At 38.3% G+C, this 14,378-nt stretch overlaps 1 protein-coding gene across 1 annotated transcript in view; it reads left to right on the forward strand.

The window, feature by feature from the left end:
* The window catches only part of GAP43 (growth associated protein 43), a 109,436-nt gene extending 97,938 nt beyond the window's left edge, over positions 1–11,498 (forward strand). The window contains exon 3 of the mRNA XM_037045537.1: positions 10,820–11,498. Within this exon, the coding sequence (XP_036901432.1) occupies positions 10,820–10,908 (89 nt within the window). The 3' untranslated portion in view covers positions 10,909–11,498. The remainder of the gene's footprint in view (positions 1–10,819) is intronic.
* Positions 11,499–14,378: the final 2,880 nt, after the last annotated feature.

Raw genomic sequence — 14,378 nt, forward strand, 5'->3', positions numbered from 1 at the left:
TTGATGTGTCTCTCTCACATTGATTTTTCTCTCCTCTAGTCTTCCCTCCATTCCCCTCTCCCTGGAATTAATAAAATACAAAAATTTAAATCTTGAAATGTGAATAATTTAAATTTAGCAAAATGCAAAAGGTGGCACTGTTATTCAGAACTCCTGACTGAAGTTAGTTCTTGAACACAGATCTGGCTATTTTTTTTATTCTGATTAAAGAGAACCTCTTCTATTTTGAGTCAAAGTCCATATTGTATTTTCCTGGTACAATTTCAGATCCCTACTCCAGATACCCTGTACCTCTTCTATTTGTCCAGTGAGAGAGTGTTTTACAATTTTTAAATGTCATTAGGCAAAGCCTGCACTTTTCAGTTCCCCGTGGAGCCACCACTGGTTTTCCCTCTGGCCAGGTTCCCACATTAATATCGTTACTTGCTTGACTCTTTTGCAACTGAGTCTGTAAAAGCTGGAGAGATGCAACTAAGATTTTCTCCTGGGAAGGATACTCCTCACCTGGGATACTATAAAGGGAAAAGGGAAATTGCAGAGTTGAACTCCTGTCAGATCAAATTTTGAACTTTTAAAAATACACATATGATTTTACAGAAAAGAGCCAAACCAACTTAGTTTCTAGGCTGAACTGTTTCTGATCCTTGCTCTTAGGTACATTCGATGTCACAGCGTGACTTCTCCATCCCTGACACTGCCTGCTCAGACTTCTCTGTGCCAGAGGCATGGTCTCGGGTCCTGCTGACGCCCCATTGTCCTGTTCTGCACAAAGGCAGCGTTAAGCAGAGCCTCACATTCTTCTGCGAACGCAGCATGTGATTTAACTGAGGGGAGGAAAAACAATCTACCTGACTGTTGGCCAGAAATACACCCCAGTTTTTGTTTTAACATTTAACCTTGAAAAGTTGATTTATTCATTGTGATAGTGGTAAGAAATAACACAAACACCATTTAATCTTTTATATTTATCCCATCTCGTCCCCCAAATTATTGAAGGCAACTATACAAGCCACATAAATTATAATATCAATTATAATTTTTTAGCTTTGTTTTTGTTCCAGTGGAGAAATGAGATTGAATACTAATTTTGTACAGAGAATATTTAAGAAGTTTTCAAGGCCAAACTGTAGTTTCTTTGAGTTTTCCTTTTTTTATTTTTTTAATCCCTGAGTTTTTTCTTCTTTCAGAAAAAGCATTAACTTTTGTTTTTTTGTAAGAAATCATAAATTCTTTTCCAATGTATTTAACAGAATAGCTCTATTAAATTAATCTATCACTAGTATTCTCATTTTCTGAATAAAATTAGATGAGTTATATACTATACAGGAACATTCTAGGGGAGAAATTGTCTTGATCATTAACCTAAGAAATAAGATTTTTTAAAAGATTTTATTTATTTGTCTTTAGAGAGGAAGGGAAGGAGAGAGGGAGAGAAATATCAATGTATGGTTGCCTCTCATGTGTCCCCTGCTGGGAACTGGTCTGCAACCCAGGCATGTGCCCTGACTGGGAATCGAACCTCGATCATCTGCTTTGCAGGCCTGAGCTCAATCCACTGAGCTACACCAGCCAGGGCAGAAATAAGATTTTTTTTAAATTTTTCCTTTGGGAAATTTGTTTATTTCTTCCCTGGTTGAAAATGTTAAATTTGATGGGTGCTTTTTTTTTTTACCCAAATCCCACAGGTTGGATTAAAAATCTTGACATACTACATTCTGCACTTTAAATTTTATAAAAAGTCTTTTCAAATACCTTCCTCCCACCTCCAACCAACCTGCAACAAGGTGAGGCAAGCATTATTATCCATATTTTTTTTGTAAATTAGAAAATCAAGACAAAGAAAGGAAAAGTAACTTCTCTGAAGTCAGATGACCAGTTGGTTGCACAGTCAAGGCTAGAGCATCAATCAGCTTGATCCTAGGCCTCAACTTCTGAAAGAAGTGAATAGTGTTACAAGCAATACGATTGTACTCTTTCGAAGGCTCAAAAAACAAGGAGGGAATATAGACGATATTTGTACTACTCCATTGACATCCAAATGGTGTACACCGGCTCAGTGCTTTGAAAGGACCTTGAAATGTAAAATATGATCACGAAGAACATAAAACATGGATCTCCAAAGCAGTGACCCCCCAAAGCCATGGTCAGGCTCCAGATCCACATCTGGTGCACAGCTCAAGAGGAAGACCACATAAGTGCCAAGTGGAGCATAGGCGAATGAGCTGCAGAATATTTTTATCACTTTCCTTCGAGTTTCTGAGATGATGATATTTAATATTCAAGAAAGATAAAAATAAAAAAAACATAGAAAGGGAGCAAACACCCCAGCCAGCAGTGACTGGTAGAGTAATTGTGGGCATGGCCCCAGGATGATAGCAGCTTCTACTTAATCAATGTTGACAAGGCTGGGGAGAGCTGGGCAGGTCCCAAGAGGTAATATTTTACTCGGAAATCCACTCAACCTAATTTCAGTAATGTAGGGCTGTGGAGGGGTCTGGACCAGAGCCAGTAAACAGGGCCATTAGAGCTCAGTGTAGGCGCTGGCAGCTGGGAACACCGCCATCCCCCACCCCCCCAGCAGCATTGCAGCCGGCTGCCTGGCTGACTCGCAAGCAGCCACTGCTGCATATGCTCCTGGTATTTGCTCACCAGCAGAATGTGCACATGTGCTATTCTCCCCCTTTCTAGGAAATGAATGGAATGCATAAAGGCAAGAACTGCTTCCAGAACCTATTTCAGCAAGGATCAGAGAGGAAATTGGGGGTACATTTTTCAAGGACCACACTGAAGGCACCCCTGGGTCCCCTTACACTACCACTGCACTGTTCCAAAGGGATACGAAAATGACTTCCACTTTTCTTGCTGCCTCATTGTGGTCTGGATCTTTTTTCAAGAATAGTGGCTGTGGAACCAGATTGTGAAAACTGCTAGGGTTTTCCGTATTTCAAAACTCACAAGACTCATTCAAGATACCCAATTTTGCAAACCCAATGGCCCAGGAGAACTTATGCCCCTTTGGACTGAGTTCTTACCCAGCTACTATGTTTTCCGTTACCACTCCTTCCCCAACAAGCAATACACATGATGGTCATTGCTAGCATATAAATTCCAAGAAGGTAGAGATCTTTGCTTGGTGTTTGCATGGCGGCATTTCCACTACTGTGTACATAGAACAATGCACAGCACATAGTAACTGTGATCCAGGAACTTTCACAGAATGAATAAATGAGTAAATTTGCACATTTTTTCTTTTAAAGCATCCTTCAACTCTACAACATTAAGAAGGTATGCCTTTACTGTTTATGATGTTCATTCTGTCCTTTTAAGTTAATGCAGAAAATTATCAAATACATAGAGACTGCTAGAGAACATGGTTATTTCTAAGAGATCTTTGGGCCTGGAGAAAGTTATGTTTTCTCCAGGTTAAAATGTCAAGGCTAAAAAAGGTTATGGCTCTTTACCAGATTCTAACATCACCTGTAAAAATTGACAGAATGTAATTTTTGAGAATTTAAATATTATTTAATATAATTATTATAAAAATTTGCCCTATTTTATTTTTTTAAAATAAGTTTTTCCCCCTCATAAACCAAACCATTAAACTGCAGCATCATTTTTTTTCTTGGACATATTCTATCTCATAATCAAACTGGATTTAGGGTTGATTTCCCCTGGAGAAGACTGATTCCGGAAGAGAAGCCAACACTAGACAGAACATTAGTGACTCTTAGTGACGAAAAGTTCACTGGTCACCATAGATAGATAGGTAGATAGATGGATAGATAGATATCCTGTGATTAATTTAACCTTGCTCTTTCCTATAATATCTTAACCAAAATTATAGTGTTATTATTAGATGAATATCTCATTGAGCTTCATTAGCATGATGTTTTCATGCTTAATATAAACAAAAGTATATTCAGAGCTAAATTGAAAAAGAAAAAGCAGTTTCTGCTCTTTAACACGCTGGGTGTCTGCTGTCATACCAGCAACTCTAGGCTTTCCTCGTTCGCCAGCTTCAGGCCCATTTACTTCCACACACTTGTTCTGTGTCATTTGGTATTGAAAATCTCATTTGATCTTTAGCTTCTACAGCAATAGAATTCTTCTTAAGCAATAACTATCTCAGAGGGAGGTTGAGCCTCTAGATGGGGAATGTGATTAATTACCCTAATTGGATCATGGTAATTGGAGTGACCAGCTGGCTTCAGCCATTCATCTATCTTTGTCACTCACTATGATGATCAAAATTCTTGCACAAAATAGTAAAGATTATATATTAACTCATCTCTAGCATTTACAAATTATGTAATTAGTGCCCGAAAGTACCAGGACAAGATTCATATTATGCAAGATAATCAGGATTCTTTCCTCCATTCTGAGCTGCTTTAATCAAGACCAGCGTTTAAATTTTGTAGGCCTCCGGCTACATACCTGCAACTCGCTGCTCTAGCTCCCTTTCAGGGAATATCCACCCTTCTAGGACAAAGATAAGAGCAGGGAGAGCAATCTAAAGTAGAAGCCACCTAGATGGTCCTGTCCTAGGCTGGAACTCACTGCTGCCATTCACAAACAGTGTGGTCTTAGGTAAGTTACTTCATCTCATTGTGGCTGAGTTTTCCAGCTATAAAACGGGATGCATAAGGTACCTGTACGAATGAAATAAAATGATGTAGAACACTATACTTAGATCTGTCCTGAGCATAGAGTAAGAGGTCAACTACATTAGCTATAGCTAAATGCTTCATGCAAGGGGCCGGGAAAGTCATAATGCATGGTTCTTCCCAGGCAGAGAGGCTGCTGAATAGAACAGGTAAGAAAATGTACATATACACATACTTGTATATATGGTCAACATGATTTATTAACTGTGCTGACTTGTCTAAAGTTAGCATCAGTGAGAGAAAGAGTAAGTTAGCAATCTCCAGAAGTTCTTGCTGACGTTCAGGCTCAAATGGACCCATTTATATGTAAGTCAGATTGTGTTCACAGTAAACTTCCCTTTGCGTGAGATTCAAACCTCTGCAAACTCATGTACAATCTCCCTTCAAAGTGGCTCTAACTACAGCAGGTCTGTGGTCCACATCTGATTGCTTTTTCCTTTATTTGTGTATAGGTTTATTTTTAAAAATATTGTTATGATTTTTTTGCTTATCTCACTTTTGTGCTTATAAAAGATTGTTCCTTTATATTTTTTATTCCCCATAATTTCCTGGTGGCCTATAAGAATTTTGTTGAGCCCTGGCTGGTGTGGCTCAGTGGGTTGAGCACAGGCTGCAGGCCAGGGGGTTGCCAGTTCAATTCCCAGTCAGGGCACCTGCCTGGGTTATGGGCCAGGTCCTCAGTGGGGCACGTGAGAGGCAGCTGCACACTGATGTTTCCTCTCTTTCTCCATCCCTTCCCCTCTCCAAAAATAAATAAATAAAATCTTTTTTAAAAAAAGGATTTTGTTTAATTCACCAACTTGACACGTTTTATTTTTTCTAACTAGCTATCCCATCATCTAACATGAAGATAACCCCTTTGCTTAATATTCAGTAATATCAAACAAGTATAAAATTACTCTCATCTCATATAAAATATAATGCATATACAGTCTAATTGTGTGTGTTCAGCTGACTTACATTCCAGCTAACTGATTGACATGTTCCCTTTTGTAGTTATCTAACTGAACTTTATCAGTTTTCATTTTATTTTACATTTTGAAACAAGTTTGTTTTTAATCATGGAAGTTTTATAGGTCACTAAAAGCCTATGAGCCCTAGCTACTTAGTTTCCAGTGCCAAATTGGTAAAAGGGGTTTGACCTCACCCTACTCTGGTTGCGTTTGGCCACCTAATGTAATGGAAAAACCCGGACAAGTAGAAGACCTAGATTTTAGTGTGGGCTTGGTTATGAGCAAATCTTTTGATTTAGGGACAATCTCTTGCTGTGCTTGGACTTCACTTTTCTCATCTGTGAAATGAGAATGTCCATTTAGTCTTGCATTCAACAAATATTAATTGAGGGCCTTCCCTGCAATAGGTTCTGTGCTGGACATAGTGGGGGTGGGGGCTAGTTGTTCAAAAGTGAGCAAAAATAGATATTGTTTTTGCTTAGAGTTATGGTTTAATGACTGGATGATCTTAAATGTCCCCCTAACTGTTGATAGTCTATAGTTACAAATTTTATTGTTTGGTAAAAGTATATTATAAAAGACTTACACAAAAGCAAACATATTTGTCATGTTTTTTCATTGCTTCTTCTCTATACCTAGAAGAATGCCTGGCTCATTGCAAGTGCTTGGTAACAAGTTATCAAATAAATAAATAAATAATTATATTTCAAATACTTGGAAGCATTTGAGGAAAGACTGTGTAGATACTGAAGCTATTTTAATAGAAAAGAGCTGTGACTTCCTGTTACAATCAGCAGATGTGTGTTGAGTTTCACCTTTTCTTCTCCGTGCAGGGAAAGGATGACTAGAGAAAGTGAGGGGATTTGGGAGGATGTAACCTGATTCGACACCAGTAGTTGACAGAAAGTATGGCTGCTTCTCAGAGTCACCTTAATTTTTGTTCTTTTGTTGTCCCCTTTTGAATTCTGCTCCCTTTATTCCACAAATATATAATTCTTCTTGCCTTCCCCAGCCTACTTCCACCTTTTTTATTTTGAGTGTTTTAATTTTCCTCAAATCATACATAATAGCTCTCAAGTTTTTATTCTAGGAAGAGAGTTTTGAAGTATTATCTTGTTCCTACAGCTAATCCTTCTATGTGATTCTAAACAGCTTAGATCACTATTCTGTTCTTTTATAGTTTGAAGAGGGCACTAAATATGTTCTTTCTTAGAGTTGATCACAATAGTAAACCACCCTGGGCACACCTGCAGTAGCCAAAGGTTTGGGCAGGGCTGGGAAACTAAGTAAATTCTCTAAATAGATTTCAAATTGCTTATAGAAGGCCCTCACTAAAATAAATCTGGACGCATTGTTCAGTCAGAAAATTAAATGATTCATTAGCATACTAAATTTCTGTAATCTATGAGGAAGACTGATGGTACATAAAGTATTCTGATGATCAGGATTGAATTAGTTTCTTCCAATTTTTTTTTGCTGGAAAATATGATGGGTATGCTGGTTCTTTAAAGGTTAATAATGGTAATTATAGAAGGCTATGGCCTTAAAAATCTTTATGAGAAGTAGTAAGTAGCCTTACTAAAATGACTGCAATTTGGAAATAATGTATAGTCAGTTACAAACCCCTGAAATAAATTAGACTTTAAAACTTTGGTAAAAAATGAGTCATAAAATAAAATTTTTTATCACAGCTACAACCTTATTTACAAGACCAGCCTCATTTGATTATAAAAAGCTCATCTATTTGCAAGGAGTTAGACATTCTCTCTTACTGAAGAGATCTTTAAAAATATTATTAGATAATACTCCAAAGAAGAGATTCCAAAAATATATTTAGCAGCATTGGTCTTACTTGGCTGTAAATGTTCGGCTTTGTGTGAATGTAAACATATAGCTGACTGACCTGAAAGAGGTGTCCATTTTTAGGAACCCCTCTAGTGTTCTTCTAAAAGAACCTCATTTCTGGGACCTCATCAAATTAAAGAGTTATTGCACAGCAGAGGAAACCATCGACAAAACGAAAAGACCGCCCACTTAATGAGAGCACATATTATCCAATGATATATCCAATAAATGACTGATACCAAAAATGTATAAAGTCCTATTAAGTCCAACACCCAAAAAGTCCTATTAAGAAGGGGACAGAGTACCTGAATAAACACCTCTGTGAAGAGAACGTACAGATGGTCAACAGACATGAAAAATGCTTAACTAACCATCAGAGAAGTGCAAATTAAAACCACAGTGAGATAGCACCTCACACCTGTCAGAACAGCTACCATCAATAAAGCCACAAACAAGAAGGGTTGTGGAGGTTGCAGAGATAAGGGAACCCTCGCTACTGTTGATAGGAATGCAGATTAGTACAGACAGTGTAGAAAACAGCGTGAAGTTTCTTCAAAAATTAAAAATGGAACTGCTTGATTACCCAGCAATTCCACATCTAGGTATGTATTGAAAGAAACCCAAAGCACTAGTTTGAAAGAATATATGCACCTGTTTTTCATTGCAACATTATTTATAATAGCCAAGATATGGAAGTAACACAAATGCCCATCAATAGATAAGTGGATAAAAAGTTGTAGTACATATGTACAATGGAGTATTACTTGGGTACAAAAAAGAACAAAATCATAGACCTGGCCAGGTGGCTAAGCTGGTTGGAGCATTGTTCCATGCACAAAATGTTGTAGGTTTGAACCCCATCAGGCTACATACTTAGGTTGCCGGTTCAGTCCCTGGTGGGAGTGAATACCAGAGGCAATAGGTGGATGCTTCTCTCTCACACTGATGTTTCTCTCTCTGTTTTCCTCTCTCTTTAAAATAAATAAATATATCCTTGGGTGAGGATGAAAAAAAGAAAAAAAATCTTATCATTTGTGACAGCATGGATGGACCTAGATAGTTTGTGCTAAGCAAAATAATTCAGACAGTGAAAGACAAATAAGATATGATCTCACTTAATATGTGGACTCTGAAGAACAAAATATTGTATTGGCCAAAATGTTTCGATGGTTTTTTCCCTTAAAATAAAGACACATTTTTTTTCCATTTTCATCTAATTTTATTGATTTGGATATTTTGAGTTTGTCCATTTTCTGCATGACATAACGTTGATTGTTCTCAGTTAATGTCTTGATTTGATCGCTATCAACTTCAACTTGTCCATCCGACTGTGGAGCATCATTGTCCAGCAAGAAATCTCCAGCATGAGACTTCACAAACCACTTTTGACACATCTGATGAGTCAGAGCACCTTCTTCATACACTGTACAACTCTTTTTTGTGTGTTTCAGCAATGTTTTTACCTCTCTTGAAGTAATAAAGCATAATATACTGAAAATGTTGCGTATTTTCTTCTACAGATAGAGAGGACAGACTGATGGTTGGCAGAGGGATGAGGGGTTGGGGGGCTGTGCTAGTTACAAAACAGTCATGGGGGTGTAAACTGCAGCATGAGAAATATGGTCAAGAATATTGTAATAACAAGGTATTATGTCAGGTGGGTAGTGGAAATATTGGGGGGTGCACTTAGTGAATTATATGATTGTCTAACCACTGTGCTGTACACCGGAAACTAACACAAAATAACTTGCATGTAAACTGATTTATAAATTAATAAACAAACAAACAAACAAATAAATAAATGCCCCATTTTCTCTAGTCTCAACATCTCTCAATTCTTAGGAAGTTCTGCTGATAAAGTTGACCCTTGGCTGGCATCTAGGAAGTTGGATTTTGACAGGGTTCTCATTGTTCTCTTACCTAAGAATAGTCACTGTGCCTAAACTATGCAACAATGTGGTTTGTATTGGACGTCTCTTTTCCTTCTGGCTGTCTGGATTTGGTTACTGCTAGGTAGCAGGTGCCTCCATGACCAGCCCCATAAAAAACTCCAGTTCTGTTAGCTCAAGTGGGCTTCCCTAGTAGATGACATCTCAAACAAGCCACAGTTCACTGCTGGAGGAATTACACAGGCCTATCTGACTATCGAATGCTTGTGGGGAGAGGATTAGTGGATGTTGTGCCTGGTTTCCTCTGAACTTCACCCACGTAATTTTTCCCTTTGCTGATTTTGCTTCATATCCTTTCACTGTGATAAATCACATCCATGAATAAGACCGTGCATTGAGTCTTGCAAATTCTCCTAGCAAATCATTGAACTTGTGGGTGGTTTTGGGGACCCTTGATACAGGAAGTTTAGGTTAGTACTACAAGTGATTTCAGGGAAACTAAATTCTCTTTCCACTAGCTGGCATATTAAAAACTACCTTGTAGCATGAAATCAATTGTCTGAGTTCTTTAGGGAAACCAGACAGAAGAGTTATTAGTAAAGTCGCCTGCTTCCCACAGGGGAAAAAACGTGATACTTTAAAGACACAAAGCACACTTGCCTTATATTTTTGATTTCAAGAAATCAAAAACTGCCACAATGGTTTGAAGAGGTTAGTTATTTGTCTCACATAACAAGTCTGAGGAGGACGTGTTTGAGTGGTATGGTCACTCAGTGACAGATTTTTATCTTTCTGTTCCACCATCTTTGGTGTACAGCTTTTGTCCCCATGATCACAAAATAGCTGCTGCCCTGCCAGGCATGTTTGATGCCTCAGTCATCAAGAATGGGAAAAGTAAAGGGCAAACACTTCCTCTGGATTCCTCCCCAGAGAGTTCTGTATGTAATTGGCCATCACTGTGCTACACGGACATCCTTACCTTTAAGGGGAGCTGGAAATTCAAGTATTCCACTTTCCAGCCTTTATAGTACTAGAAATAAGGGATGAGAGAATTGGGATGATGATTCCATCATCCACATGAATTATCTGTCACAATTACTCTGACACTAATGGAAAAATAGATACACGATTTATGTTGATTTCCTCTGTTAAGAGCCTCTATATAGATAATTTGGTTGTAAGGCTGAGATTAAAGGCCATGGTAATTTCTGTGTGGATTTCTTGCTCCCAGTATCATAGCTTTGTTCCTGAGGTCTTTATATGTGTCATCGAACAACCTTCTGGGAGTCAGTGCTTCGGAACTTGGAAATCATATTACTATGATAGCAATTTCTTTTTATCTTAAAGCTCTTGTGAAGCGGTATGAAAAGAGCAAATGCATTGCAAATGCACTATCATCTGAACAGATGAGACAATATACTAACACTTCTCCCACTCCCCACCCCCATCTTGTTTTTTTTTTCCTCAGAAGCTGTAGATGAAACCAAACCTAAGGAAAGTGCCCGGCAGGAGGAGGATAAAGGAGAAGAACGTGAGGTGGACCAAGAACATGCCTGAACTCTAAGAAATGGCTTTCCACGTCCTCACTGTCCCCTCTCCGGGACCCTGTCTCTCCCTCCCTCTTCTCAGCTCCACTCTGAAGTTTCCCTTCCTGACCTGCTCACATCTGTGAGTCTGTCCTCTCCCACCCACTAGCCCTCTTTCTCTCTATGTGGCAAACATTAAAAAAAAAAGCAGGAAAGATCCCAAGTCAAACAGTGTGGCTTAAACATTTTTTGTTTCTTGGTGTTGTTATGGCGAGTTTTTGGTAATGATGATCCAATCATTTTGGGAAATTCTTGCACTGTATCCAAGTTTTTTGAATTGGTGCGTGTGGCCCTGTGGGAGTCCACTTTCCTCTCTCTCTCTCTCTCTGTTCCAAGTGTGTGTGCAATGTTCCGTTCATCTGAGGAGTCCAAAATATTGAGTGAATTCAAAATCATTTTTGTTTTTCTCCTTTTCAATGTGATGGAATGAACAAAAAGAAAAAAATTCAAAAACCCAGTTTGTTTAGAAAATAAATAAAGCAAATGTGCCAATTAGCGTAACTTGCGGCTCTAAGGCTCCTTTTTCAATCTGAATATTAATAAATCATGAGAATAATCAAACTCCAATGGCTCCATGTTTCTCTTTCACTTTCTCATTGATCTGATACCTCTCTAACTGGGGTCTTACATTGTATCTTGTTCTTGACACCAACAACCCTGATAAAAAAAAAGACAGGTGAAGCCTAAGGCTCCGGTCAGAACCAATGGCTTTTGTCCTTGATTGGACGGTTGGGGGCTACACTGGTTCCCTAGTCCGCTGTAGCAAAGTGCCACAGACTGAGTGGCTTAAACAACAGACATTTATTTTCTCACTGTTCTGGAGGCTTGAAGTCTGAAATCAAGGTGTTGGTAGTGTTGGCTCCTTCTAAGGGCCATGAGGGTAGGACCTGCTCCAGGCCTCTCTCCTTGACATACAAATGACCATCTTCTCTCTATGTGTCTTCATTGTCTGTGGGTGTTTATATGTCTAACTTCAGCCTTTTTGTAAAGACACCAATCATATTTGGTTAGGGCCCACCGTAATGACCTCACCTTAACTTTATTACCTCCAAATAAAGCCATACTCCAAGGCATTGGAAGTTAGGATTTCAACATCTGAATCTGAGGAGGAGGGGCACAATTCAGACCATAAGAAGAACTAAGACTTACCATTACTGATGTCTTCTCAGTATTTTCATCCCTCAAGAGAAGTATGCACTAGAAGGTTATTTTAAGTTTTGCTGAGTTAAATATTATAGAGAAATGCATAACTCAGAAACTTTAGATGATTTCATTTACCCCAAGTATTGACACAGCCCATTCTATCTTTTTGTGCTTATTAACTTCTGTTGGACTTATCCCCACACGAGGCAGCTCTTGGATTCTTGATTATTTCCTGTCATTGTTGCTGCTCATGGTGATAGTATATAAAATGGTGTTCATTTAGCATATCTGTCCTTTTCAAATTTATTTCCAGTTGATGTTTTCTAAGTACCATCTATTAGAAGATAAACAGTTCCCATGAGAAATAGAAGATAAACAGTTCCTAAATCTTGAAGAACCTGATACTCTTCTTTTTTTCCTCTAAACTTTATAAATCAATCCTGGTATAAATTCCTAACAAGTCATGCCCTGCCTGACCCTGAATTCTCTCCCATAGATAAGCATGGACAATGGACCCCCTTCAACTTCCTATAATCATCTGCACGTAGAATTTCCTAGCAAAGAAGAGAAAATTGTTTCAAGACCTTCAAATAATAAAGTTCATGGTATTCCACTGTGTAAATGGACACAATAGAATACTATGCAGCAGAAAGAAAGAAGAAATAATTCCTACCCTTTGTGACAACATGGAAGGAACTGGAGACTATTAGGCTAAGTGAAATAAGCCAGTCGATGAAAGACAAATACCATATGATATCACTTATAAGAGGAATTTAATGAACAAAACAATGAGAAAAACAGAACCAGAGACATGGAAATAGGGAACAGACTGACAGCTCCCAGAAGAAAGGGGGTGTGGGGGGAAGGGAGAAGTCAAAGAACATGTATGAATGACCCATGGACTTGGATGGACTATAGGAGTGGGGGATGGGACAGGACAGAAGAGGGCAAAGGGGGAAAATTAGGGCAATTGCAATAGAATAAACAAGAATAAAATAAAATTTAAAAAGTCAAGGAAATATATGACCTTAGGGGGTACAACCTACACCTTGGTAGCTACTCAGCTCTGTGTGGAGCTGGTGCCTCCTTAGTGCTTTGAGGAAGCTAATGTCACATGAAGGATCAGTACTGACTAGATCAAGGGGTCGTTGCTTGGCACTAAGATGAAGTGCAATTTCCTTAGAGAGAAGCAACCATAAAGAAAAAAGGTCAGAAATCATCGACCGTATTAAAATAATTTAGGAGTTTTACAGCTTGGTATGATTTCAAAGAATTTGAAGCAAGTACCTGGGACTTACTCTTCACCTGATTAAGGTCTCGTCAGATTTGACATGAGGTTTTAGAAAAGGTCTTCCATGGGATGGAGCCCTGTTGGCAGTGCATTGTTTCAGGGATTCTAATTTACCCCTAAGCTGTTGGGGCTTTTTGTATAATAAGTGTTTTAATTTCTTTTCTGAATTTGTCATTGAAAGCAACATTCCTATGACTTGAAACAGTTCAGCTTCTTCAAGGGATGATTCTAAATTTCTTCCACTGAATCCATGCTCACACTGAAAACAATAGCATATAATTTTAAGTCTATGTTAATATACATTGTTTAGTAATCTTACTAATTTTGTCAGAGTTGGGGTTTTGTCTTGTACTTATGAATATCTATTTTTATTTGTTTTATAAAGCCTTGACTCCTTAACAGAATTTTAAAGGTGGGAAAAGACACATCAGAGAGATTCATAATAATCTTAAAAGACACACTAGGAATTGCAGACTTCACGCAGACACAAAGCAACACGATTCAAACTTGTACACAACATACACAAAGTCAAGTGTTACTGGGAAACAGGTCATTCAAGGTACAAGGGTAGAGTCCAATTCTGTTCAGAAAGCAACATGATTTGTTGACTCTAAAATATCTGCAGCTGGTTTACTTTCTTAAAAAGACAATGACTAGGTTGAGAACAAGTAAAGAAAGTTGTCAACATCGGCAAGTGATTCTTTAAAATCATAATAAGATCATATTCTGGGCACCAAACTCAATACCCCATTGTTAGAAAACCATGGCCATGTCTGCATGAAGTAATCTCTTCACTGAGCTGTATCATTTGGTTCTAAAATGTTCAGTCTTGTTCTAATACAATTTGAGTCTCTTTGAAGATGAAAGCATTTCTAAAATAGAAATCTATTCCTATTACTCGACACTTTGATCATCCTGCAATCTTTTTCACCATCAGCTACCCAGTGGCCTGGTTCAGAAATCTATGAAGCAGCCTGATTCTTCTTTTTTCCCCCACAAGACATTTA

This window comes from Sturnira hondurensis, unplaced genomic scaffold (genome assembly GCF_014824575.4).
Source record: "Sturnira hondurensis isolate 20B ecotype Veracruz unplaced genomic scaffold, ASM1482457v3 Scaffold0004338, whole genome shotgun sequence".
In the NCBI taxonomy this organism is placed as follows: domain Eukaryota; kingdom Metazoa; phylum Chordata; class Mammalia; order Chiroptera; family Phyllostomidae; genus Sturnira; species Sturnira hondurensis.